Source organism: Theropithecus gelada, chromosome 1 (assembly GCF_003255815.1).
Source record: "Theropithecus gelada isolate Dixy chromosome 1, Tgel_1.0, whole genome shotgun sequence".
NCBI lineage: Eukaryota > Metazoa > Chordata > Mammalia > Primates > Cercopithecidae > Theropithecus > Theropithecus gelada.
Window position 1 is genome coordinate 29,918,883 of NC_037668.1, and position 25,661 is coordinate 29,944,543.

Consider the following 25,661-nt stretch of genomic DNA (forward strand, 5'->3'; position numbering starts at 1 on the left):
CTCCCAAGTCCCCGCCGGGCGGGCGCGCGCCAGTGGACGCGGGTGCACGGCTGACGCGGCCCGGGCGGCGGGGCGGGGGCTTGGGACCCCCGGGCGGGGCGGGGACTCCGCGGCTCCTCGCTGCCGGGCTCGGCCTGGAGGGTGGGTCGGCGAGCCGGGCGCGGGTCTTCCCCGGGCGCGGGCGCAGGTGGCCGGGGCGCGGGACTCCGGACGCCCCGCGGAGCCCCAAGGCCCGGGAGCTGCGGCGCTCGGCGAGTTGATCCGGGATCGGTAGCGGCTCCGGCAGCTCCATGTCTCGGGCCGCCGAGGCCCCGCCGGCCGTCTGGGCAGCGGTCCGGGGAGGCCTGGCGGGCGGCGCGGAGGCGGCGGCTGCAGGCGCCGGGGCGCAGTAGCGGACGGGGTGGGCGCGCGGCCAGGCGCCTCCCCGGCCCCCGCGACCCAACTCCGCCCGGGCCGGAGTAAGTTGCTGCCGCCGGCGGGGAGCGGGGCTGCGAAGCCACCAGGGCGCCATGCCGGCGGTCAAGAAGGAGTTCCCGGGCCGCGAGGACCTGGCCCTGGCTCTGGCCACGTTCCACCCGACCCTGGCCGCGCTGCCGCTGCCGCCGCTGCCGGGCTACCTGGCGCCACTGCCCGCGGCGGCGGCCCTCCCCCCGGCCGCCTCTTTGCCCGCCTCGGCCGCCGGCTACGAGGCTCTGCTGGCCCCGCCGCTCCGCCCCCCGCGCGCCTACCTCAGCCTGCACGAGGCCGCCCCGCACTTGCACCTGCCCAGGGACCCGCTGGCCCTCGAGCGCTTCTCGGCCACCGCGGCCGCGGCCCCGGATTTCCAGCCGCTGCTGGACAACGGCGAGCCGTGCATCGAGGTGGAGTGCGGCGCCAACCGCGCGCTGCTCTACGTGCGCAAACTCTGCCAGGGCAGCAAGGGCCCGTCCATCCGCCACCGCGGCGAGTGGCTCACGCCCAACGAGTTCCAGTTCGTCAGCGGCCGCGAGACGGCCAAGGACTGGAAGCGCAGCATCCGCCACAAAGGTGCCGCCGCCCCTCCCTTCGCTGCCGGGACCCGCGGGCCCCGACCCCACCCCAACCCGACTCTGACACCCGTGGGGGCGCGGGCCGCCGCCGTCCCTCCCTTCGCTCCCCGGGGACCTGCGGGCCCCGACCCCACCCCCTACCCGACTCGGACACCCGGGAGCCTCCGGCTCGGCCGAGGGGGCGCTGCAGCTCCAGGGCTGCGCGGGGACACACCCGCCGCGCGCGGAGGCCTCGGTGGACCCGGGCAGAGCGCCCCCCGCTGCACCTCCCTCCAGCTTGGGCCACAGCGCTTGGGGCTCGCGGGCCGCCCCCTCCGCTCGGAAGGTCTCTGCAAGGCTCCTGGGCCTGAAGCCCCAAAACAAGTTTACGGGAACTCGAGAGAGCCGGCAGGAGGCGGGTTGGGAGGGCGCGGAGCCCAGGGTTGGGGGGCGTGGAGGGGCGCACGTGCGGCCGGGTGCGATCGCGCGGCGCGGGAGGCTGCGGGGCGGGGTGGGGGCGCGCGCGGAGCCCGAGCGGCGGTGCCAGGACACGCGGCCTGTTTTGGCGCCTGCGGGCGCCTGGCCCCAAGGGTGCGACGCGGGGGCGCCTGAGCCGGGACACGGGGCGAGGTGAGCGCCAGGCGCCGCGAGGAGTTAAAAAGTTCGGGACCTGAGCGGTGCGTGGCTCCGCGGTGGCCGCCGCCTCCTGCCGCGCAGGCCGAGGGTCCCGACGGCGCCGCTCACCGCTCCGGGACGCAGCCTTTCTGGGCCCGGCCTGCGGCTCCCTCGGGACCGGGGAAAGGGTGGAGCGCGGGAGGAGGGGCGCCGGGTGGGGACGCCCCAGGCCCTTCGTCGGGGGAGGGCGCTGCTCCCGGGCTGGAGTTGCAGAGCCCAGCAGATCCCTGCCGCGTTCGCGAGGGTGGGGCGGGAAGCGGGCTGGGAAGTCGGGCCGAGGTGGGTGTGGGGGGTCGGGGGGTATTTCGCCCGGGAGACGGGAAGGGGGGACTGGCCCTGCCGCCGACTGCGCCCAGAAGCGTGCCGCGCCCTCACAGGGTCTGCCTCGCCTCTGCTCGCAGGGAAGAGTCTGAAGACGCTTATGTCCAAGGGGATCCTGCAGGTGCATCCTCCGATCTGCGACTGCCCGGGCTGCCGAATATCCTCCCCGGTGGTGAGATGCGGGGCTCGGTTGGGGCTGGGAGTTACTCCCCCTGCGGAGCTTGTCCCTGCGGTTTTCAGGATCGAGAGTCCTCACTTCACCCCTGTGGGTGTGCTGGAGGGAGCCTTCGCAGGGCGGAGGGAAGGGGCTTTACTTCGTGTTCTCCCAGCCCTTGTACCTGGACAGGGGGAGGAGTCGTTGGGCACCCGAGCCCCCTCCCAGTGTGGAGACAGGGGGCTCGTGCCTGTCCTAGAGCCTCCCCTTGGGTGCCTTGGAGCTGCTTCTCCTCGAGTCCTGGGTCAGGGTCTTCTCTCTGGGAGGAGTAATTCAACGTGGGCCTGGCACTGTGCCCTGTCACATTTTGGGGGTCACTGTGTTCTCTGGCCCAGCTGGTGAGGTGTGATTCTGGGTTTGACAGCATTTTGGGGAGCTACAGGCTTGGGTGTGAGTGACTTGTGTCTCTGGGGTGCTGAAGGCCAGGGTGCAAGGGCCTGGATGTCAAAGTGTGTCTTAGGGACACAGAGGCTAGCCAGGGACAGTCTTTCCAGTGTGGGCCTTTGGTGTCCAGAGAACTGGAGCCGGAGGCTAGTTCAAGGCCCCAACCCAGGATAGACAGCTATGGACACCCTCACTGAGGGAGCAGGCAGGAGAGACTGGGATGCTGGGAGCTCCCTTCTGCTCAGGGAGGCACCTGCACCCCCCACCCAGCCTCCAGCCCCCTAGTTGGGCAGCGAGGGTTGGAGGCTTGATGTGAAAACGAAGATTGCCTGTTGGGAAGGACCAATTTGGAGCCAACTAGGGCCATGGCTGCTGGGGGTAGGGGCTGCAATTCCTGGTGCACTCAGGAGCCCCTTCTTCCAGGAAAGGGTAGGAGAGGCACAGGTGCAAAGTGGGCCTGAGTGGCCGCCTCTGCTTGCCTGCTTTGGGCCTGAGAGGATGGGGGAGGGGATACCCCAGGGGCCTGTGAGCTTCGAGTGCTTGGTAGCCGAGTGCTTGGTAGCCTGGGCGCTGGGAGGCTGCAGACACACCTGTGAAGACAGCTGGTCCCTCAGACATATAGCATTTGGGCAGGGGAAGGGGACACAGCTGCACTTCACCCATGTGCCCACCTGACACACAGTCCGACCCGGATCTGCACGCACAGGCAGGCAGCTCACAGAGTTCCCAGGCAAGTGTGCAGACAGCTGGCAGCCCCCTGCCTGCTGTCACAGACCTACCCAGGGCAAGAGGCCCAGTTCCCTCCTTTCAAGCAGCTGGTGCTGGAGAGGGCTCCTCTGGGCAGCCCACTGGCTAGCCTTGGGTCTCTGGATGGGAGCGGCCCCCTTGAGGCCGCCCACAGGAGTGGGGAGCAGGCAGCCTGAGCCCAGCATCAGTCTCTTCTGACACTGCTTCAGTGGGCGTGCATCTCTTCCCAACCCAGGGCCACAGCCAGGAGATGCCCCCCCCACCTGGGGCTCCCAGGTTCCTGCCCTGCATGAGGGATGGCTCAGATCCAGGCCTGCCTCTGCCAGTCCCTCCCAGGCCTGTCCCACACCCTTCCCCTAGGAAGCAGCTCCAGGGCCCCTTCTTTCCAACCCCCACGTTTCTCACTCAGAGGCTGTCTCCCCCAAGCCCCATGCCAGGTCCACAGGTATGTGTACCTCATGGTCACGGAAACTCCGGGGCAGAATATGAGTGTGTATGTGCCTTGGGGACCCTGCACAGGGGCCCTGCAGGCCAAGCACCTCCCAAGAGGAGGTGCTGTCAGAGGCTGAGTTTTCAGATCTGTGTGCTGTGGAACTGGGGCGGGCTGGCCGAGGTCTGTAGTGTGGAGGAGGTATGTTCTGTCCTTGGGCAGGGCAGGTGCCAGGGAAGCTGTCCTGGTCCTCAGCACCCCCATCAGCCACCCCAGACCTGCCCTCCAGGTGCCTTGGGGTGTGGCTGGGGTGCCAGTGTGTCCCCACGCCCGACTCTGTGCATCACGGGGCTGAGGCTGGCATACAGCCTGGGCCCCACTCCCAGCCAGCCAGCCCTGGCCTCCTTCCAAAGGGCAGTCTTCTGGTCCTTGCTTCCTTCTCTTCCCATTCCACAGACAAGAAGCAGAGAGAAAAGCATTGTGTCTTCTCAAAAGAAGGGAGGTGGGAGGCCAGGTGCGGTGGCTCACGCCTGTAATCTCAGCACTTTGGGAGGCAGAGGCGGGCGGATCATGAGGTCAGGAGATCGAGACCATCCTGGCTAACATGGTGAAACCCCATCTCTACTAAAAATACAAAAAATTAGCCGGGCGAGGTGGTGATGCCTGTAGTCCCAGCTACTCAGGAGACTGAGGCAGGAGAGTGGTGTGAACCCGGAAGGTGGAGCTTGCAGTGAGCCGAGATTGCACCACTGCACTCCAGCCTGGGCGACAGAGCGAGACTCCGTCTCAAAAAAAAAAAAAGAAGGGAGGTGGGAGAGGAGAGGCTGTCAGAGCTCCTAAGCCCTGGTGCTTGGGCTGCAGAAGGGCAGAGCTGAGACTTCCCAGCACAGCACACCCCGGACAGGCTGTGGCTGCTGAAGTGAGCCTCGAGCTCCAGCTGACACGCGGAGGCCTGGGCAGACAGGCACTGCACCTACAGCCTTGGCCGCACGCTGTGGTCATTGGTGTTGGGGGCAGCCCGGGGCCAGGGCAGGGTCTTAGCAGGGGCCTTGGACCCCATGCCCCACCCCCTGCCCAGCAGTGCTGGGTTTTCCCACTGAGCTGTTGTGGAGAGAAAGGAGGGGACTCAGCGCAGGCCCAGTGGCCGGTGAGGGGGACGGGGGCTTCGGCCTGGGTTGGGGGATGCTCCAGCTTCCAGACCCTTGAGGAGGGGGCACTGCCCAAACTGAGCTGGTGCTGGGGCTGTGTGTTTGAAGGTGATGGTGGTTCCAGGTCTGAGGAGGACACCCTCCTAACACCTTCATCCCCAAGCTCCGGGCTGCGTTTTGGCATTGGGAGGGAGGAAGTCCAAGGAGGCCCTGGTGACTGAACGGAGGAGAGGGAGTCAGTCAGATGCTCTCAAGGGCTCTGCCACCTCCTGAAGCCAGCAGCCTGTTACTACATTTTAAAAAGCCTCCCGCCCACTGGAAAATAATCAATAACTTTCCTTTTTCCCCTGGGGGTGGCAGGACCTAAAAACACTGGAGGAGTCCAGAAGGGCCTGGGGCTGGGCCAGAGCGAGTGTGCTGTGCAGGGTGGTACAGGCGTGTCCGCCGCATGTGTGCGTGAGCTTGGGGCTCAGCTGTGCTCTGCAGGGACCACACGGGGCACGTCTGTGCTCCCACCCGAGGCACCCACCGCTCCACACACTTGTTCCGTGGGTGCAAGGGAGATGGGAAGAAGAAGCCATGTGAAAGATGCCAGGCAGGGCTGGTGGAACAGAGGACCTGGGCTGGTCAGGGCTCCTCGTCTGGTGACCTGTGAGCCCCAGGCCTGCAGTCTGCGAGGGTTCAGCTCAGACAGTTGCCAGTTGCCTTGCGCCCGGCTGCAGCTGCCCCTGAGCTGGGCTGTGCGTGGCGCTGATGAAACAGAAAAGGGCATTCGCTTGTCAACATTGGCGTCGGTGGCAGGGTGTGGTGGGGCAGAAGGTTCACAAAATATGGGTGGGACTGACAGCCAGATACACGGAGGTAACATGTGCACTTGAGTGCACGCCCACTAGAACCAGCCCCAGGCCACAAGCAGATCCCAGGAGACACACGGGGCCCCTAAGAAGGGAGCTGGGAGTGAGGGGCACACAAGCCCGGGACGGGGGCTCCGACTCGCCCTGGAGTTGGCCAGGACCCTCCAGCATTCTCAAGGGCTGTGGTGGGGTGGGCAGAGGAGGGCTGAGCCAGTGGGCGTCGTCTGTAGGGGGATGCCCAACTGAGGCCCCATCTCTCAGCTCTCCTCTGGGTCTCTGGCCAGCTGTGGCTCCTGCTGGCCCCAGGCCCATCCTGGAGGTGGGTGGAGGGAGGATGGCTGCTCCGAGGGCACCTCCGCTGTGCCTGGGGCTGGGCCTGGGGTGCGAGGCCAGGGCAGACCCCCGGGAGACGCAACGGCCTGGTCCAGCCTCACCTTCCTGTCCTCCTGCCCCACCAGAACCGGGGGCGGCTGGCAGACAAGAGGACAGTCGCCCTGCCTGCTGCCCGGAGCCTGAAGAAGGAGCGGACTCCCAGCTTCTCTGCCAGCGATGGTGACAGTGACGGGAGTGGTCCCACCTGTGGGCGGCGGCCAGGCTTGAAGCAGGAGGATGGCCCGCACATCCGTATCATGAAGAGAAGGTACTTGGACCAGGGCCGGACAGGAAGGCACAAGGCTCAGATGGGGTTGGAGCTTCCGGCCTTCAGCTGCTCAGATGAGAGCGTCCACACTGGCCTCCCACACTTCCCTCGGATGCTGGTCTTTTTGGGGTCCTGTGTGGGTCGCAGGCAGGAGCTGTTTCTTCATCTGCCCCGTCTGGTGTCCCCTTCCACCTCTGCTCTGCGGCACTCACTTGCAGGAGGCAGGTTGGCAGCAGTTGGGACCCAGAGGTCTACACCTGCCTGGGCTGACGCTCCAGCTACCCCTGCTGACCGGGTCCCAGTCTGGCCAGAGCAGCTCCAGCAACAAGGAGCTCCATTCAGGCTCATGACTGACTGTGCGGAAGCAGCCTCGGCCCCTACCTGCTGTAGAACGCCAGGGCTCCTCTGAGTGCAGCAAGCTGGAGGGAGAAGGGGCCTCGGTTCTGTTCTCCTGACGTCTGTGTCTGCTGAGGCAGGAACTGGTCCATGGGCCTCTCCTGGCAGGAGACCCCAGCACGTTGAGCCAGTAGCAGATGGTGCTGGGCACAGCAGCCGCCCTCGTTCACTGCCCAGGGCTGTGGCCCAGCAGGGCACTGAGCCGAGACAGGTCTGCTGTCCTGAGGCTGGGGTCAGGGGCCTCCAGAGCAACATGGACCTTCTGCTTCCCTTCCTGCAGAGTCCACACCCACTGGGACCTGAACATCTCTTTCCGAGAGACGTCCTGCAGGTAGGAGCCGTGCTGTGCGTGTAAGAGGGGGCCGTGACTCCCCTCCCTCCCTCCCTCCCACCCCTGCCCGTGGCCTGCTGGCTGCTGTCCCCTGTCTCAGATAGCGTGAGCTGATGCTGGCTGAGCGTCTGCCAGGTTTGACGTGTGCTGCAAGGTTGTCCCCCAGCCCGGGAAGCAGACAGTGTCGCACCCAGTTGAGACTGAGGGACCCCAGGCCCAGTCAGAGGTAGACGTCGGCAGCAGCACAGGTGTGAGTTCTGGGTAGCCCTGCCCTAGAGTTGGCGTGCACTTCCTCCCATGTGAGACTGGCCATTTGAGCCCAAAAATGAGGCTGTCACCTCCCCCCTTCCCGCCCTGCTACAGACCCACCAGGAGGTGAGAATGGTGTGTGAGTGGGGCCTTGAAGGATGTGTAGGAGCTCACTAAGGCGAGGGGATGTCTGCAGAGAGTGGAGGAACAGGGAAGGGCGCGTAGGAGGGAGGAGGAGTGAACCTGGCAGCTGTGGCTCAGTTGGATGCTGAAGGCTCGCGGATGCTGGGCCTGTGGGCGCGGTCCTCTAGGCGGGGGGCCCCTGGAAGTTCTTGCGCGGGGCAGTGACCAGGTGTGCGTGTGGAGAAGGTCCCTCGGAGGCCCTCCTGGCAGACGGGGGATTGGATTCAGGCTGTGGAAGCAGGACAGCAGCGGGTGCGATTCCAGGATGTGGGAAGGAGATAAAAATGAAGAGCCCCAGGGAAGAGGTCAAGGCAGTTGGGGGACCCGGGTTCCTGGCTCCAGGGGGAAGCGGGTGGTCAGTCTGTGAACAGAGCCCAGCTGTGGATTCTGTCAGTGGGGTCAGGTCTTACCCTGTGGCTTCCAGGGCAGCAAGGCAGGAAGGGGGTGTCCGCCGCAAAGCCAGCTTCCCGGGGCCAGAGCCGTGAGGGCCCAGGGGGACCTGCAGGTCCTGGCCTCACGCCAGGTGTGTTATTTATGTCTCTGAGGATGTCTGAATCTCAGAGCCGAATTACAATAAAAACATCTTTAAACTTATTTCCACCTCATTTTGGGGTTGCCAGCTCAACTGATCATTTTTATGAACTGTCATGAACATTGATGACATTTTATGAGCCTTTTACTTGGGACACTACAGAATAAATTTGTCAGTGAGGCCTGCAGGGAAACCCTGCCGCGGTTCCCCCCGCTCCAGTAACGGCTCCTCCTGCCTGCAGCCCCTCCTCTGTCCACCTGGCCTCGGGAATGCAGTGACCCTCAGCAGCACTGACGGCTGGCAGCCTGGGGTGCCCTAGGAAGAGGCCAGGTCTTCCATCCTGCATGGGCCCTAGAAGGGGCTAGAATGAGTTTCTGAATCTCCCAAGGGCGAGATTTCGGTCGGGGGAGGGCGTGCTGGGGTCCCCAAAGGAGAAGGCGCAGCACGTCTGAGTGGACTAAACCCCCGTCTGTGGACCTGACCCTGGTGTCTGGTCAGAGTGGGTGGTGGTCCCTGAACCCAGCGGCCACATTGGCCCCAGGCCGTGTCTGTGTTTCTTTCGGCCTGTCCCTGGGTCCGTCTGCCTCTGCGGGCTCCCACAGAACCTGTGCGGGCTCCCACAGGTGCCTCTGTGGCCAGGCCACCTCCATCTGTGTGTTCATTTGCTCCCATCCATTGGTCTCCACCCATCTGTCCGTCTGTCCTTCCATCCCTGTCCCTCTGTCTGGCTGGCTCTGCAGTGACCACCTGCCTTTTGGAGCCCGCAGAGCCCCAGGCCATCCTCCTCTGCCTCAGGAACCAGGGCTGGCAGATGCTCCTCAAGCCATTGTTTGCAGGCGGGGGCTTGGCCCCTCTCTCCTGGGCCCCTGAGCTGGTGGAAAAATGGGCAAGGGCTGGACTGTGTGGTCATCACTGAGGGGCGGTGGTGGGAGGCCCCTGCCTGGGGAACTGGGGTCACACCTGCCAGGCTCTGGCCTCCCCCTCACCTTCTCCTTCCTGCACCTCCTGCCCTGGCGCTGACTGCGTCTCCCAGCTTCCCCACCTCCTGACCTGCGGCCCGGCCCCACCACAGAGACCCTCAGGGACTTTGTCCCTTGTGCGAAGGAGGGTGCAGAGAACATTCTGTGGTTCGAGGACCATGTGCTGATGTGCCCCGGGCCAGGTTCCTGCGTCTCCGCTCTGACACGTCCAGGGCGTGTTTCTTTACATAAAACTGGCATAATTGGTTCACTGAGTGGCCAAGTGACCAGAACAGGTTTTCAGGGGCTGGGCCAGGCCAGGCTGTGTCAGAGCCTCGGGAGTAAACTCCAAGGTAGAGACCAGGAGTGGGGAAGGCGGGTGGCACCCAGTTCCCCACCAGGTGCCCCTGCCCAGCCACAGCCCCTCCACCCAGCTGTCAGGCCCTCCCTCACTTTCCTTCTGGGCGCCAGGCTCAGGGCTCACAGCCAGCCCCCACCCTCTGGAGTCTCTGGGAAGCTAGTTCTCCTCCTGCAGGCGTCCCGGGGACACCAGAGGGGGGACCCCTGGGGAGAACTCCACGGCAGCTGTGGCTGCTGCCAGGCCAGCCCTCGGCCCCCACCCCATGCTGAGGCCAGCAGTCCTCTCCTGACACCCCCGCATCGATTAGGATCATGGAAGGGATGAGACTCGCTGCCGATTAATCCCATAAAGTACTTACTCCCACCCAGCTGCCCTCCTGTGTGCCTGGGGGGGGGCTTGCGTTCCCACTGGGGGCCGGTGGGGGTGGGGAGAGAGCCGGCATCTGGGTCTCCTGGAAGGCTTGAGAGCCCAGCCTGGGAGTCTTTGGTGCTCGGCTTAGGGGCAGCCCTGGATTAGCCCAGCTCCAGCCAGCCCAGGTCAGGGGGGCTGGGGGCTATTTAACGAGGTTTAGCGTTGGCTCCCAGGTCACTGCGCCAGGAGGCTGCTCCGTTACAGGTGGGCAGGGGCTGCGCTGCAGGAATGCTGCTTGGGGAGCGGCGCCTGGACCCTGAGCCCCTTCTCTGCTGACCTGGGGAGAGGCTCACGGAACCGGGAAGGGGTGGAGAGCCGTGCTCCACACAGATCCTCCCATTGCTCTCTGGGACTCTGTGGATGTGGGATTCGGCTGAATTAGCAAGAAGAGGAGAAACGAGGGAACAAAAGAGTTAAATGCATGTTGATTCCAAGCCCACACCTGCTTGGGGGACAGTGGGAGGTCGGAGCACACAGCCCTGGTGCCTGGTGCAAGCTGCATGTGTCTGCTGGTGCTGTGTGTGTGTGCATCAGCCACAGGACTGTGCTCTGGGCTTCAGTTTCCTCGTGTGCAGAAACCGGGGATCAGGGAATGGTTGCAAGTTTTCACCGAAATTCATGACCAAGGGGCTGGCAGCTCGCATGTGGCTTGTCCTCTCCTGGGGCCTGTCCTGCGACTGCCCCTGTGCAGACCAGCCTCTTCCCGTGCGGGGTCCCTCTGCCTGGTGGGCCCCTCGACCCCCTTTGAGGCAGGGAGTGAGGTAACAGTGCGATTCCCTCCGGAGGGCGTGAAGGCAGAGCCGCTGGTGCTCCACACAGAGCAGCAGTGGGGTCCCAGTGCCAGGTTCTGTGTCGCTTTGGCTTGCTCCGTGGGTGTGCACACAGTGGCATCACAGGCCACATGCCGAGGTGTGGGCACAGCCACGCGGCACTCAGAGGTCGTCCCCACGATCACACGCAGAGCTAGGCACTCCCTGTGCCCAGGCTGGGCTCCAGCCTCTCGCAGCTGCCCACGGGGTCAGCCTTTCCCGCTCTCGTTCTGCAGCCAGGACGGCAACCTTCCCACCCTCATATCCAGCATCCACCGCAGCCGCCACCTCGTGATGCCCGAGCATCAGAGCCGCTGTGAATTCCAGAGAGGCAGCCTGGAGATCGGCCTGGGACCTGCAGGTGAGGAGCACAGGGGGCCTGAGGGCGGGGTCGGGGCTGTGGGGCCAGAGGACAGTGGCGTCTCCACTCAGCACCAGCAGCCTTGGCAGGCAGGCAGAGAGGCAGGAGGAGCGGCCTGTCCCCCGGGGCTGCATGTGATGGTAATTGTGTTAATCCCAGCCAGCGGGGCAGACAGGAGGCAGAGGCGGTGGCTCCGCTGTGGCTGCCTCCACTGTGGCTGCCGCTGGGGTGGGCTTGGAGTGGCCGGGGCCCTGCCACCCCCTCTTCACAGAGCGGACGTAGGCATGGCCTCAGAGGTTCAGAAATGCACACCCTGGAGGAATGCACTCACTCCCACAGAACCGTGCAGCGCACGCCTGACTGGTCCCGCCTCCTAGGGCTCCGGGAGGAAAGGGGGTCCCCGGTCCCGCCTTCTAGGGCTCGGGGAGGAAAGGGGGTCCCCGGTCCCGCCTTCTAGGGCTCCGGGAGGAAAGGGGGTCCGGGAGGGAAGGGGGTCCGGGAGGGAAGGGATCCGGTGCCTGAGGGAGGTGCTGCTGCCTGGTCACAGTTGTGGGGGGATAAGGGGAACCTGGCACAGGACCTCAGAGGGAGGGGGCAGTTTGGGGACCCAGGCCCCCCTCAGAGGGCACTGCTGTAGAGAGGGGCACAGCAGAGCCTCAGCCCCAGGGCAGGCCGTGAAAGGAGGGGGTCACCCCTGAGGCCCTGTGGACCCCGGGCAGGGGTGTTCCCAGCAGGGCCTGCATCTCTTGGGAAGGTGGGGTGGGGGAGGCCGCCCCCATCTGTGTCCCCCGTCCGCGTTCTGTGCGCCTGGGAATGCCTTTGTGGGACTGGGTGGGGGCAGCTTCTGATGCTGCGTGGAGGACAGCTGAGAGGCGGTTGATAAAATCTAATTGCCCCATCGATTGGCAGAGCTGAGGGAGCCCCACAGTGATTGAGATATTCTGAGCCAGCAGGCCCTCCCTCTGTGCCCTCACACAGGGAGACCTCCTCAGGTACACGCGTGTGCGTGTGCAGACATGTGTGTGTCTGCGGTCCTGTGGGGTGCACGTGATGGGGGCTGCCCGGCAGGTCTCACCCACGGAGTCAGGGCGTGTTCATGCACTTCCAGGCTCCTAGGCTCTACAGGGCCCGTGTGTCCTGTGACCCGTGTCCAGGTCTCCCACGCACACTCCGTGTCAGGGCCTGGCTCGCTCCCTGGAGCTTCCTCTTGGAGGGGGCGTTCACCTCTTCTCCCTTTCTGTGACCCCAGAAACCACACATCTATGCTGTTCCCAGCCGGGGCCCTCCCGCTGAGCTGCACCTCCCTGGGCCCTGGGCTGCGAGGGACTCAGAGCAGGTCTTGCATCTGCCTCTGTGAGACCGCTGGGGTCCACAAGTGAGGAGCGAGCGTGGCCTCATCGGCCTTCCTGCGGTCTCCTGGCAGGCCCCCTTCCCCGACTCCCCCACCCAGTCACCTCCCCCAGGCTATGAGGAGGCCTTAGCCCCCCACATGAACGGAAAGGGGAGTTTCCACGTGTAAAATGGAAAACTGATGGTCAGGAAGTGAGAGGCCTTGCTAACCCTGAGGGCATGTGCATGGTGGGCCAGGCTCCTCCAGCCTTGGCCCACTCCTCCCAGCCCATCGAGCTCTGGCACATCCCTGGATCCGTGCGTGGCCAGGTGCCCCCCGCCACCCACGGGGCCCAGCCGCCCAATCTGTCACTGAGGCGGGGACCCTGGACCAGGCCATGGGACTGACCCTGTCTCTGGGGCCGGGCCTGACAGCGGCCGGGCCAGGATCAATAAGTTATTAGCACCGCTCTGTCAGCTGTAATGTGGGATTGATCGGTGTGGCCACCGCACTTCCCCAGCCTGATAAAAATGACAGATTAAGGGAATAAGAAAAAAGAATTAGGCCTGGAGCTGACGGCAGGGCTTGTGGGGGGACAGGCTTGGGAGCCCCACTGCCTAGGCCTCATGGAGGTCTTGGGTCACAGGGGGGTGGCCCCTCACCCCACCCACCTAGAGGCCACATGAGGATGAGGAGGGGCCAGGGTCGGAGGCACTGGCTGGCCCGGGAGACCCCCGGGGCGTGGAGTCAGGGGCTTGGGAGGAGCTTGGGGTAGGTCGGAGATGGGTACATGGATGGTATGGTCTGGAATGGGTGTGGTCAGCAGAACCCAAGGGAGGACCTCAGGAGAGTGGGCTGGGCCTGGCCTGGGCCTCCCCTCTGCCACCTGCTGGGCTGGCCTCCTGGCTGAGGAGGTGGGTGAGGCTACTGGGAGGTGCACCCCAAGAGCCCAGAGCCTGGCTGGGCAGGTGGACAGGACGTGACAGCCACACTAGGGTGCTAGCTCAGGCAGGACTGGGCCAGAGAGGAGGACTTGGGCCTTCTAGGGGCAGGGATGGGTATGACCAAGTAGGAGGCTTGGGAGTGGAAGGGCCTCAAGGTGGCCTGGGGGGCCCACAGGCCAGTGACTCACAGAGCAGGAAGAGGTCAGGTGTGAGGTCCTTCCCGGCTTGTCCTACCCCACGCTGGCATGTGACCCTGCACAGCCTGCCCTTACCCCTGTCCAGGAGGGGAAGGTGCTGCCCAGTCCAATCAAAAGCTTTTTATTCTCCTCCAGGGGGATGATGGGGGGCTCATTAACTGCACAAGAAGCTAGGCTGGCAGGTGGGGCAGCTGGGTGCCTGCTGTGGATCTCTTCTGCACACATGCATCAGCACCAAGGCCAGTGTCAGGGCTCTCCTGGGCCCCTGCCCCACCACAGCCAGGGTGATGTCCTCTGCGCTGAAGGCTGGGGCTCCCAGGGCTGGACAGGCGTGTACTCACCAGGACCAAGGGCCCCCTGAGAGATGGTGGGTGCTGTCCAGGCTGAGCTGGAGCAGGGGCTGGGTCCCCCTTCCACTCCTTGAGATGCAGGTAGGCACTCACTACCCTCCCGCAGGTGACCTGTTGGGCAAGAGGCTGGGCCGCTCCCCCCATATCAGCAGCGACTGCTCTTCGGAGAAGAGGGCACGAAGCGAATCCCCCCAAGGTAAGCGCGTGTCTCTTACAGGTCACCAGGGGAGGAGGCAGTCCCCAAGGGTCCCTGGACCTCAAGCAGGGGCTCTAGAGGGGGGGTTCCTCGGCAGTGCCTGGAGAAGCCTCTCACCCCGGGTCCTCCCCAGTAGAAGCACTGCTGCTGCCGCCAGAGCTGGGGCCCAACATGGCCCCGGAGGACCACTACCGTCGGCTCGTGTCGGCGCTGAGCGAGGCCAGCACCTTTGAGGACCCTCAGCGCCTCTACCACCTGGGCCTCCCCAGCCACGGTGAGGACCCACCCTGGCATGATCCCCCCCCCAGGAATGAGCCCTCATCACCTCCCCACCTACGTGTGCTCGGCCATTCCTGTTGCTGAGGCTCTGCTGACTCCAAGGCCAGGCTGGATGCAGGTCCCTGGAGGGACCCTCTGCCACACGTCCTGCCCCATGCCCCCGGGGGCGGGCCACACCTCCATGTCCTCCAGGCCCCCAGGCTCATGGGTGATTCACATTTTATATATGGAGAAATGGAGTCTGGGGTGGACCAGGTGAGGGTGGACGGTGGGCATTTCAGCAGCACCCCCGGAGGGGAGCTCCTGGACCCTGTAGTCTGTGAGTTGTCTCTCCAGCCGGGGGACGCTGACCTGCCAGAGGCCTGCCCCGGGAGCCTGGGGAGGGGCAGAGAGCAGCACCCCCGGGCTGGGTGCAGCGGGCATTTTGCCACCAGGACTCCCCAAGTGCTGAAGACTCCAGCTGGAGGGGCTGCCCCTTCCCTCGGGTCGGCTCTGACCCTGTCCACCCCACCTCATGACGTTCTCCAGGGTCACTCCGGGATGCACTCAGCCTCCCAGGCCCCAGCCGCCCGCCTGGCAGGGGAGCTTGGCTTTTTGGGCTAGAGGTGGGTGGGGGCGCCGGGAAAGGAGGCAGGATTCCTCACACCAGGCACCGTCCCCCAGGGCAGCTCAGGCACCAAGAGCCTGAATAATTCACCAAATGTTAATAATTTAAAAATCCTCCTTTTTAATTGCTTTCCCTGCTCTGCCTGGGGCCGCTCTGCTGGCCGCGCGGGGGAGGGGGCGCCGGCCGCCGGGGAGCGCGCTGTCAATCAGGCCGCGCCGCCGCCCCCGCCCCCGCCCCGCCGCGGAGCCGGCTGTAAATAACCCCGGCCGCGAGCGCGGGGGCGCTGGGCCCCGCTGGGATCGATGCGGGCGGCCGCGCCGGCTGGGCTCTGCGGGCTGGCACCCGGCCCGGGGCGGGACCCACCTCCGCTTTCGGGTAATTAATTTATAAACAGGCGGCGGTGGAGCTGGCGGAGCCTGCACAGTGGGGGCTGCGGGGACTCGGGAGGCCCGGGCCTGGGCGGGAGGGAGAGGCCGAGAGACGTGGGAGGCGGCGCCTTAGACGCGGGCGCTGCGTGCGCGTTGGGGCGAGTGTGGCCACGCGGGACAGTGACCCTGCGCAGCCGGGACTGGGCGACCCCTGTGCTAGTGTGGCGTGCGTGCACGGGCGCTGCCTTGCCGTTGTGACAAGCTCTGGCCGGCCGTGTCTCCTATGGGGACCTCAGAGTTTCTTGCCTCCCACCGAGGAGGGGGGTCCCCTGGGCGGTCAGCCCTGGCTGGCTCTGCTGGACTCTCTCGCTGCCCCGCAGGCGCTGTGTCCTCGGGACCTCTGCACAGCCCCCTCCCCGCAAGGCTCACCGCCTCTCAGGCCAGCGGCCTCCAGGCTCCCGGCTGCTCTTCGGGCAAGAGCCTTTCCCGACACTTCCCCGCCCAGCATCTTGTCTGCCGCCCCGGCCCTGTGGCCGCCCATCCTCCTGCCCCGTGCCCGAAACCAGCCCGGGGCCGAGTGCTGCGGTTACTTCCCCACCTCCGTGTTCTACGCTAGGACGCGGGCTGGGGAAGGGGGGCGAATAGCCGGGGGGTCACTGCTGTTGTCCCCCACCCAGATCTCCTGAGGGTCCGGCAGGAGGTGGCAGCTTCAGCTCTGAGGGGCCCCAGTGGCCTGGAAGCCCACCTGCCCTCCCCCGCGGCAGGTCAGCGTCGGAAGCAGGGCCTGGCTCAGCACCGGGAGGGCGCCGCCCCAGCTGTCGCCCCGTCCTTCTCGGAGAGGTACTGGGGTGGCTGCCATTCTCTGCTTCTTTCTGGGGTACGACCCGCACCCCACGCTCTCAGCCACCAGCACGCGCCCCGAGTGTGCCAAGCACTGTGTTCAGGTCTAGGTTCGGGTCCGGGCAGAGCGTTTCGGGGGCGACACCGCTCTGGGCTGCAGTGTTGAGGGCGCCACTGGGGTGCGTGAGAGAGGCTGAGGCCGGTCCGGGGGTTCCCTGGAGGAGAAGCCAGAGAAGGGGAGAGCTCCAAGGCTGGAACCCCGGGGTCAGTCGGGAGGGGTTGGCCAGAGGACTCAGAGCTGGAGGCGGAGAGGGTCCTGGCTGGCGCTCAAATTCAGACGCCGGCGCCGGATCTGTTCCCGGCACAGACCCGGGTTTCTGGGGTCCAGGAGACAGGGCGGGGCGGGGGCGGGGGTCCTGGAGAAGGGAGGGGCCGCCTGAAGACCGAGTCCCCGCCCGGCCGCGGAGCCCGGCGTCTGCAGCTGCCTCCACCGCCGCCCGGATTGCGGCTAATGACGCCCCCGCTTCCCCCGCCGCTCGGGTCCGCAGGGGAGGGGAGCAGGCGGGGCCGGCGCCCCGCGCAGTAATTACCGCTGCAGCCGCCGCCGCCCGCCGGGTCAGCGCCTCCGCGCCGCCGCCGAGATTAATTGGCGCCGCCGGCGGGGGCGGGGATGGCGCGCGACCTGGGGCCGTAACGAGCTACGCATCGACCGCCCGCGGGGCCGGCAATTAGCGGAGGCGGCGGGGGAGGGGCGCCGGGGCCTTTACGGGAATGGGGCGGGGGGGGGGCGCCGCTCATTGCGCTGCCGTCCACAGGGAGCTGCCGCAGCCGCCCCCCTTGCTGTCGCCCCAGAATGCCCCTCACATCGCCCTGGGCCCCCACCTCAGGCCCCCCTTCCTGGGGGTGCCCTCGGCTCTGTGCCAGACCCCAGGTGAGGAGGTGGGTGCGCGTCCCTTGGGATCCGCGTGGAGTTCCGCGGACCCGTCCCTGCCCCTGTCGGACCGAGACGGACGGGGTCGGGGGCTGCGAAGGGCGGACTCGGACCCCCGACCCCGCGTTGTCCCCTCCCCACCAGGCTACGGCTTCCTGCCCCCAGCCCAGGCGGAGATGTTCGCCCGGCAGCAGGAGCTCCTGCGGAAGCAAAACCTGGCCCGGTAGGTGCGGGGAGGCGGGCGGGCCCGCGCAGCCCGGGAGGCGGCTGACCCGCGTCTGCCCCCGGCCCAGGCTGGAGCTGCCCGCCGACCTCCTGCGGCAGAAGGAGCTGGAGGGCGTGTGCCCACAGCTGCTGGCGCCCGAGGCCGCCCTGCGCCCCAACGACGGCGCCGAGGAGCTGCAGCGGCGCGGGGCCCTGCTGGTGCTGAACCACGGCGCGGCGCCATTGCTGGCCCTGCCCACCCAGGGGCCCCCGGGCTCCGGACCCCCCACCCCGTCCCGGGACTCTGCCCGGCGAGCGCCCCGGAAAGGGGGTCCCGGCTCTGCCTCGGCCCGGCCCAGCGAGTCCAAAGAGATGACGGGGGCTAGGCTCTGGGCACAAGATGGCTCGGAGGACGAGCCGCCCAAAGACTCGGACGGAGAGGACCCCGAGGCGGCAGCTGCTGGGTGCCGGGGGCCCACTCCGGGCCAAGCTCCAGCTGGAGGGGCCGGCGCCGAGGGGAAGGGGCTTTTCTCAGGGTCCACACTGCCCCCTCCGCTGCCCCTGGGCTTCCCCTATGCCGTCAGCCCCTACCTTCACACAGGTGGGCACCCCCACACTCTAGATCCTTCCAGAGGCCACAGGACCGGCAGGCCGCCTGTGGAAGGGTCTTGGGGGAGGGGGGGCCGTGGGGAGGAAAATCCCACTTAGGTTCCCATCCTACATCTGAGCAATTGGGGCACACGAAGGTCAGGAGACGGGCGGGTATTGGAAAGCCAGCCAGAGCTCTAGTAACGTGCCCCACAACTTAGGCGCCGTAGGGGGACTCTCCGTGGATGGGGAGGAGGCCCCAGCCCCCGAGGACGTCAGCAAATGGACCGTGGATGATGTCTGCAACTTCGTGGGGGGCCTGTCTGGCTGCGGAGAGTACACTCGGGTAAGGGGGGGGCCATTCCCCGGGGCAGGACTGGAGCTGACACTCACTTTTTCCCTGGAAAGCATGGTGGGGTAGGGCTATTCCCCGACGTCCTCTCCCTCGCTAAAAGCAGCGCGTGGCAGGGACAGGGTTATGAATCCCACCTTTTTTTGCCAGGTGTCTTTTGCCTGACACCGACTCAAACCCAACAGTTTTAAAAAAATTTCTGTGGGCCGGGCGCGGTGGCTCAAGCCTGTAATCCCAGCACTTTGGGAGGCCGAGACGGGCGGATCACGAGGTCAGGAGATCGAGACCATCCTGGCTAACACGGCGAAACCCCGTCTCTACTAAAAAATACAAAAAAAAACTAGCCGGGCGAGGTGGCGGACGCCTGTAGTCCCAGCTACTCGGAGGCTGAGGCAGGAGAATGGCGTAAACCCGGGAGGCGGAGCTTGCAGTGAGCTGAGATCCGGCCACTGCACTCCAGCCTGGGCGACAGAGTGAGACTCCGTCTCCAAAAAAAAAAAAAAAAAAAAAAAAATTTCTGTGAGCTGCACAAACAGTTCTCCTTGGCTTTCCTGGGCTGGAGGATGAAGCAGGCACCCGGGTCCTGACCCACCCTCTCTTCCAGGTCTTCAGGGAGCAGGGGATCGACGGGGAGACCCTGCCACTGCTGACGGAGGAGCACCTGCTGAGCACCATGGGGCTGAAGCTGGGGCCCGCCCTTAAGATCCGGGCCCAGGTGAGCTGCGGGGGAGTGAGGTCAGGATCTCCAGACCACAGCTGGGCAGAAAGCTCTGGGTGGGTGTGCGCCAGCCCCCACCAGGCCCTCTCTCTGCAGGTGGCCAGGCGCCTGGGCCGAGTCTTCTACATGGCCAGCTTCCCTGTGGCTCTGCCACTGCAGCCACCAACCCTGCGGGCCCCGGAGCGAGAACTCGGCACAGGAGAGCAGCCCTTGTCCCCCAAGACGGCCACGTCCCCCTATGGAGGGGGCCACACCCTTGCTGGTCGAGCTTCACCCAAGCAGGAGAATGGGACTTTGGCTCTACTTCCAGGGGCCCCTGACCCTTCCCAGCCTCTGTGTTGAGGTGGCCGGGGGTACGGGGGGGGCCACTCAAATCTGCAGGAGCCACCACTCACTACAATGGCCCTGCCTCCCACAGCTTTATTTCTTTTGGTTTTGGATGCAAAACAAAAAATTTTGAAGGAAAATGTGACTTCAAAGGAAAGGAGGAAATTTCCAAAGACTTGGGGGAGTGAATGTAGAGCCTGGTGCGGCCGAGGTCTGCAGATGGAGGGCAGAGGTGGTGGAAGGGGCCAGGGGTCTGCAGGCCTCCCCTTGGAACTAGGACTGGTCTAGTCTCCTGACATCAGGGTCATCATCTCCCGCGTGGAGCTGGCTTCAGCCCAGAGCTGTGGGGCTTCAGCAGCCATGCCAGCCCAGCACAGCTCTCAGTCCGTTTGGTCTTCCATGCTGAAAAATAAATAAAGCCTGTCCCCTGTCTACTGCCTCCCCCAGCTGCACAGACGCCAGCCTCTGGGCCTGACTGCCAGAGAGGTGGGAACACTGGCCACCAGCACGGCAGCCCCTGCAGGCCCCCAGATGGGCTGCCTTAGTCCTCTTCTGAGAGCTGCAGAGCCTCCAGCTCATCCTCCGGCCCCTGGGCCAGCTGCTGCAGCTCCCCAGGGGCCAGCCCCGCCTCTGCGTCTGGGTCTCCATCTGTGGGGAGAGATGGAGGCCACATAAATTCCGCTTTATCAGGAAGAAGCCAGCCTTGGAGGTTACTCATCACTAATTAATCACGGCACTAATTAATTTAGCCCTGCCGCTGTTGCTGGCTCCGAGAGAATAGAGCATTTGGCCTCCCCAGGGAGGGGAAAGCCTGGCCCCGAGCCCCCCGCCCGCCTCCCCGCCCCGGTCATGCTCTGCCCTCCCGCCAGATGGGATCACAGGGCCACACCCCCTCACCCCAAGACCATTCACCCTCCGAGTCGTCTTCCTCATCCTCTTCCACTCCATGCCGAGTGCTCAGGGGCCCCAGTATCCCTGAGGAACAAGGAGCAGAGCCCATGTGACTCCCACCCACAGGGTCCAGCAAAGTCACAGCGGGGGCAGGAGGGTGGCCAGGCTCACAACCCTGCCTGGATGCCCGCCCTTCCCTCCGCTGACTTCAAGTAGGTGGAGAGGAGCCCTGGGGAGGAACTGGGAGGTCACAGGCCTGGGGACAGGGTTACCAATCCCAGTAGGCCTTTACTTCGAGGATCACTAGCACCAGAAGCCTGGGAACACGGAGGTTGGCCCCAGCTGGGCCAGAGACTGGTGAGCCCCGCAGGGTGGGTACAGATGGCCCTCGTGGCTCTGGGAAGTCCAGCAGAGCCCTCCAGGCCAATCCTTCCCTTGGAAGCACCACACAGGCCCCACCTCTCTCTGAGAAGCCCTCAGTGTCGTCGTCCTCTTCAGAGCTGTTCAGGTCAAAGAGGTCTTTAAATTCCTTCCTGTCCTCATCCTTCCTGTCAGCCACCTTCCTTCGTTTGATCTCAGGGAAGTTCAGGTCTTCCATCTGGAAGACCAAAGAGCCAGGGGCTCAGGTGGGAGAGGGCAGGGGCTGACGGCCACAGCTGGGCCAGGCATCGCCAGACCCACCACCAAGACCGTGTGGCCAATTTCTAGTCCCCTCTCTGTTCCCCAATCAGCACAAAGCCATCCTCCAGGTTACCCACCCCATGTCCAAGGTCAAAGGCAGAGCCCTTCCTGCTTCTTGCCACCTGCCAGCCGGGGTGGCAACGTCAGTCCAGCCACTTCACCTGCCCAGAGCCCCCAGCCCATCAGGCCTGAGGGGGTGTGGCCTCCCCAACCCAGTGCAGCCCCGGGCTTCCCCTCTCTGGAAACACCTGGCTCTGGTCAGTTCTGCAACACCTACCCCCTCTCCAAGTTGAATCATCTGGGCACTGCCCTGACAGCGCAGCCCAGCGCCATGGCCCCGGCCGCCTAGCACTGTTTCCAAACCCTCACCCTGGCCGCAAAGTCTCAAGTCACAGTCCATGAGCTAGATCTGAAAACCCAGCAAGTCACACCACACCCCCGGCCCCTCCCAAGCCGCACCCGCTCTTTTCCACTGATCTCCAGCTGGATCTCCCGGTCACGCAGCTTGCGCCAGTGGCTGTAGTACCAGGTCAGGGGGGTCCCCTCTTCCCGGGTCAGCTTCTCCCAGGCTTCCTGGGGGGTTGGGGGAGTTCAGGGTCATGCCTTACCCTGGGCAAACCCCCACACCCCAGCTACACCCCTGGCAGGTGCCCTCAGGTGGCACTACCCCCCAGGTTCCACTAACCACTGCCTGCTGGTCAGACACGCCAAAGGAAACCCTCTGGCGGCGGCTGCAGATGTGCTCCGAGTTCTCCTGAACCTTCCCAAGCAGCTGCTGCACCTGCCGGCAGTAGTTGGCCACCTTGCACTCCCGGAGGAAGGACTTCAGCTGTGGAAGGGAGGGGTCAGCCACTGAAGCCCAGGGCTGCTCCATGTGCACAGCTGGCCCAGGTCCCGTGCAGAACCACGCGTGGTGGCCACGGGGATACCCCAGGAGGGAACTCAATCTCAGGGCTCAAGTGCATAGGTGTTGTGGCTGGGGTGTCAGAGGCAGAGTCACTCCACCCTCTGGGCCAACGCTGCCCGCCGCCACCTCGGGAAATAAAGTTTTATGCCGGGCGCGGTGGCTCACGCCTGTAATCCCAGCACTTTGGGAGGCTGAGGCGGGTGGATCACCTGAGGTCAAGAGTTCAAAACCAGCCTGACCAACATGGCAAAACCCCGTCTCTACTAAAATACCAAAAATAGCCAGGTGTGGTGGTGGGTGCCGGTAAACCCAGCTACTCCAGAGGCTGAGGCTGGTGAATTGCTTGAGCCCAGGAGGTGGAGGTTGCAGTGAGCCGAGATCGCACCATTACACTCCAGCCTGGGCAACACAGTGAGACTTCATCTCAAAAAATAATAATAATAAAATAGTTTCACTGGTGTGTTCACTGCATGGCTCCTGCAGCTGCCTGCTCAGCTGAACATCTGTGGGAAGCAATGTTCACCATTTGGCCCCTTACCGGAAACATTTTCTGACCCCTATTCCAGACCCAACCCTGGGCCCTGGAGTCCAGAAGCAGAGATGCCCCAATGCCGGGCATCGCCACACAAGAGGACACGGGAGGAACACAGACTGAGGCCCCTGCTCTGAGTGCCCCCGAAAAGGGGGTCCCGGCTCTGTGCCTGTGACACGTGACACGTGTGTGTGGCCATGTGTGACTGAGTACACACACACACACACCCCTGTATCTTGATGAGCCTCTGACCAGTTGTGGCTCAGGTGGGCAGACCCCTCCTCCCCACAAACCTGTAATTGGCACATCTGATTCTAACTACCAGGGCCAGACATCAGGACCTCCACCCCTCCCTTTGGGCACAGGCCTCCGAGGCTGGAAACATCAGGGCTGAGAGCAAACAGGCCTCCCGTGGACCCCAAAGGACCTTCTGAGGACAAGGACAAGCCCCTCCTCCGCCCTCCTCCGGCCTACGGTGAGGCTGACTTGGGGCATTTGGCGAGGCAGGCCGGGCCTTGCAGCCACTGAGAAGCCACTCCACCCACTCCCCACACCCGGGATGGCCCGGGGAAGTGTGCGGTCAGGGCACCAGCCTGAGCCAGGGTCGGCACACTCAGTCCCAACCCCGAAGTGAAGATCAGCCTTGTGGCTCCCCTCTGGGAGGAGGCTGTTGTACTCCCAGGGTCCTCAGCCCGCTGCCCAAGCCTGCCCACAAACCTAAATGGCTTAGAACCCCTTGTCAGAGTCCCATGGCCCCCAAGGACACCCACAGGCTCCCCATCAGCCCCTCCACGGGGGCCCGGGGTGGGGGCTGCCAGCGTGGAGCCTCTACACCAGTCGGGCTCTGCCCCGGCCCCAGGTACCCGGGACAAAGACACCTCTACCAGCCCGGGGCAGCCGGGCCCATTACAAGACAGGATGAGTCGGCCACAAGCAGGTGCGGGCAGAACACACACCTGCAGGACCACGGGCAGCGCCAGCTCCGGGAAGCCGATGCAGTGTGCCTGACTGTGCAGGTACTCCAGGGTGAGGTCGTACAGCTGCTCCACCAGGCCGTCCTGAGGAGCAGGGGAGAGGACTCAGTGCATTAGGGAGAAGCAGGGGCTGGCACTCAGTCCCCTCCACTCAGGCTATCAGGTCAGCCTCATCTCCAGAGCAGGGACTGCAAGACAGAGCCCTGGGCCCCCAGCCCTGATAGACCATGAAGGTCCATACTTGAACTCGGAGGATGCCAGCCCCCTCCCATTCACCTCAGCACCCCCAACCCCACCCTGGGAACTGCCCAGGCCCCTCCCCAGGAGGCCAGCCTCACCCGGTAGGCCTTCTCCTGAAGGTTGACATTGGACAGCTTCAGGATCACAGAGAAGTTGATGGGCTTGGAGCTCATGCGCCCCGGCTTCTTATTGAAGTCGACCTGCTGGAACATCTGGCCCGAGGGCCGTGTCAGGCTATCTTGGCCCTGTGCCTGGTTACCCTGGCTGCACCCTGGTCCCCCGATCCCCTGGGCCCCACGCCTGGTCCCCCGGTCCCCTCAGCCCCGCGCCTGGCTGCACCTTGGTCCCCCTTGTCCCCTCAGTCCCGCACCTGGCTGGACCTAGTCACCCTGGTCCTCAGGCTTCAGCACGAGGAGACCCAAGCTGTGACCAGAGATGGGCAGCTAGGCATGGTCCCAGCCCCGTGGCCTCCACGGCCTGCTGTGTCCCTGAGTGGGGTTCTGGTCAGCAGGGCAGGATCAGGAACACGGGTCCTTTCCCAGAATCCTGGGAAGCACTAAGGACCCGTGTCTGGAGACCTAGAGGTCCCTGCCACACAGAGTACAGGACAGCCCCCATTCCCGACAACGTGGCACTGAGGCCCGTCCTGGCCCTCAGCACGGCAGCGCCACACAGGGCTCTGTCCTGAGCAACCAGAGGATGCAGCAGCAACAGCGAGGAGTGCCGAACATAGGAAGGGATGGAGAGAGGCCTGGGGGGCCCCCCTCCCACATCCTCCACAGAAGCCACGGGCTGTACACCCCCATAGAACATGCCAGGAGAAGGAGTCTAGCCCCGCCTCTTAGTCTTGTGACCCCTCCCCAACCACCAGGAGACCCCTCACACAAGGGCCCTCAGGCTGTGAACCATGGAGATTCAGGGTACATGCCGAGGCACCCAGAGAACAGAAGGTTATGGGGGGCCCAAGGGTGGAGGCCCCAGCAAGAGACCCCACTCAGCAGGGGTGGCTGCCAGACAGCTGAGCTCAGGTCCAGATGGAAAAACGCCCTGGTACTGATGAGCCTCTGGGAGGGCACTGCCCTTCTCTAGCCTGGGCCAAAGTATGGGCGGGCGACTGGCTTCCTGCCCAGGCACCGGGGAAGGGCGGGCACAGCCTACAACTGAGGGCTTTGCTTTAGCCTTTAGGGTTTGCTTTTTCCGGAGAGGAGACGCCTGCATCCCTGCATGAGAGGGGCCTGCGGGGTGCGGCTGCAGTGAACCGGAGCAGTGCAGAGGTGAAGAAACAGACACTGCAAGAGAGCAAGAAAGCACGCCGCCGGGGAGACTGAGCAGAGCGGACGGACACAAAACATGCCTGAAGCTGGGCAGCAGAGCTGGAGGCCTGCACACACAGGGGCCAGGCCAACGGCTGGGCAGTCAGAGACCACTGCTGGCTGCCGTAGAAGTGAACGTGGCTTCCTAAAGATGTTCAGCATCCCTGCCTCGGTGGAAGGGGAATCAGGATGTGCCTGGGGCTTCCATACCTTCTGGACCTGGCAACCTGGAGACCCAGCCCCCAAAGCAGCTGTGACATGACTCTGGGCCTTCAAGAGGCTGAGAACTAATTAGATAAACAAAGTGGACATCGTGAAGTCCTAAATTTATGGTGGGCTGGGGCCTAACCCACCCACTGAATGTCGAAACTTCAGACTCCAACTTTTTCCTACCTGAGTGGCACGTGTACATGCAAAGATGCATGCACACAAGTATATACAGACGCATGTGCATGCACACAGGTGCACACATGCACAGGTACACGCATAGGTATGCACAAGTGCACACATGCACAGGTACACACATGCAGACACATGTGCAAGCATACAGGTGCACACACACAGATACACGCACAGATACGCACAGGCGCACACATGAACAGGCGCACACACGCAGACGCACATGCATGCAACCAGGAGCACACACACAGGTACACGCAGATACGCATAGGTGCACACACGCACAGTATACATATGCAAATGCATGCACACAGGTACACACACATAGACACACATGCATGCACCCACAGATGGTGCACACACATACGCATGCATGCACAAAGGTGCACACACAGGTCCACACACGCAGATGCATGTGCATGCATACAGGTACACAAAGGCATACACACGCAGCATGCATGCACACAGATGCACGTGTACA

The 25,661-nt window shown here is 64.5% G+C and overlaps 2 protein-coding genes across 3 annotated transcripts in view; one reads left to right on the forward strand and one right to left on the reverse strand.

Moving 5' to 3' along the window:
* Positions 1-19,666, forward strand: SAMD11 (sterile alpha motif domain containing 11). Its single transcript, XM_025386401.1, has 14 exons — positions 1-1,353; positions 2,084-2,175; positions 6,239-6,420; positions 7,097-7,147; positions 10,888-11,012; positions 13,940-14,029; positions 14,166-14,303; positions 15,961-16,123; positions 16,939-17,054; positions 17,199-17,277; positions 17,348-17,859; positions 18,068-18,192; positions 18,803-18,913; positions 19,013-19,666. Exons 1-14 carry the CDS (start codon positions 510-512, stop codon positions 19,256-19,258), a joined length of 2,874 nt encoding a protein of 957 aa, XP_025242186.1. The 5' UTR covers positions 1-509; the 3' UTR covers positions 19,259-19,666.
* The window catches only part of NOC2L (NOC2 like nucleolar associated transcriptional repressor), a 15,005-nt gene continuing 8,663 nt past the window's right edge, over positions 19,320-25,661 (reverse strand). For both annotated transcript variants that reach the window (XM_025386428.1, XM_025386418.1), the window contains 7 exons: positions 23,567-23,680; positions 23,211-23,312; positions 21,501-21,644; positions 21,275-21,388; positions 20,594-20,732; positions 20,141-20,218; positions 19,320-19,891 (listed from right to left, as the gene is read on the reverse strand). In XM_025386428.1, the coding sequence (XP_025242213.1) occupies positions 19,785-19,891; positions 20,141-20,218; positions 20,594-20,732; positions 21,275-21,388; positions 21,501-21,644; positions 23,211-23,312; positions 23,567-23,680 (798 nt within the window). In that variant the 3' untranslated portion in view covers positions 19,320-19,784. The remainder of the gene's footprint in view (positions 19,892-20,140; positions 20,219-20,593; positions 20,733-21,274; positions 21,389-21,500; positions 21,645-23,210; positions 23,313-23,566; positions 23,681-25,661) is intronic.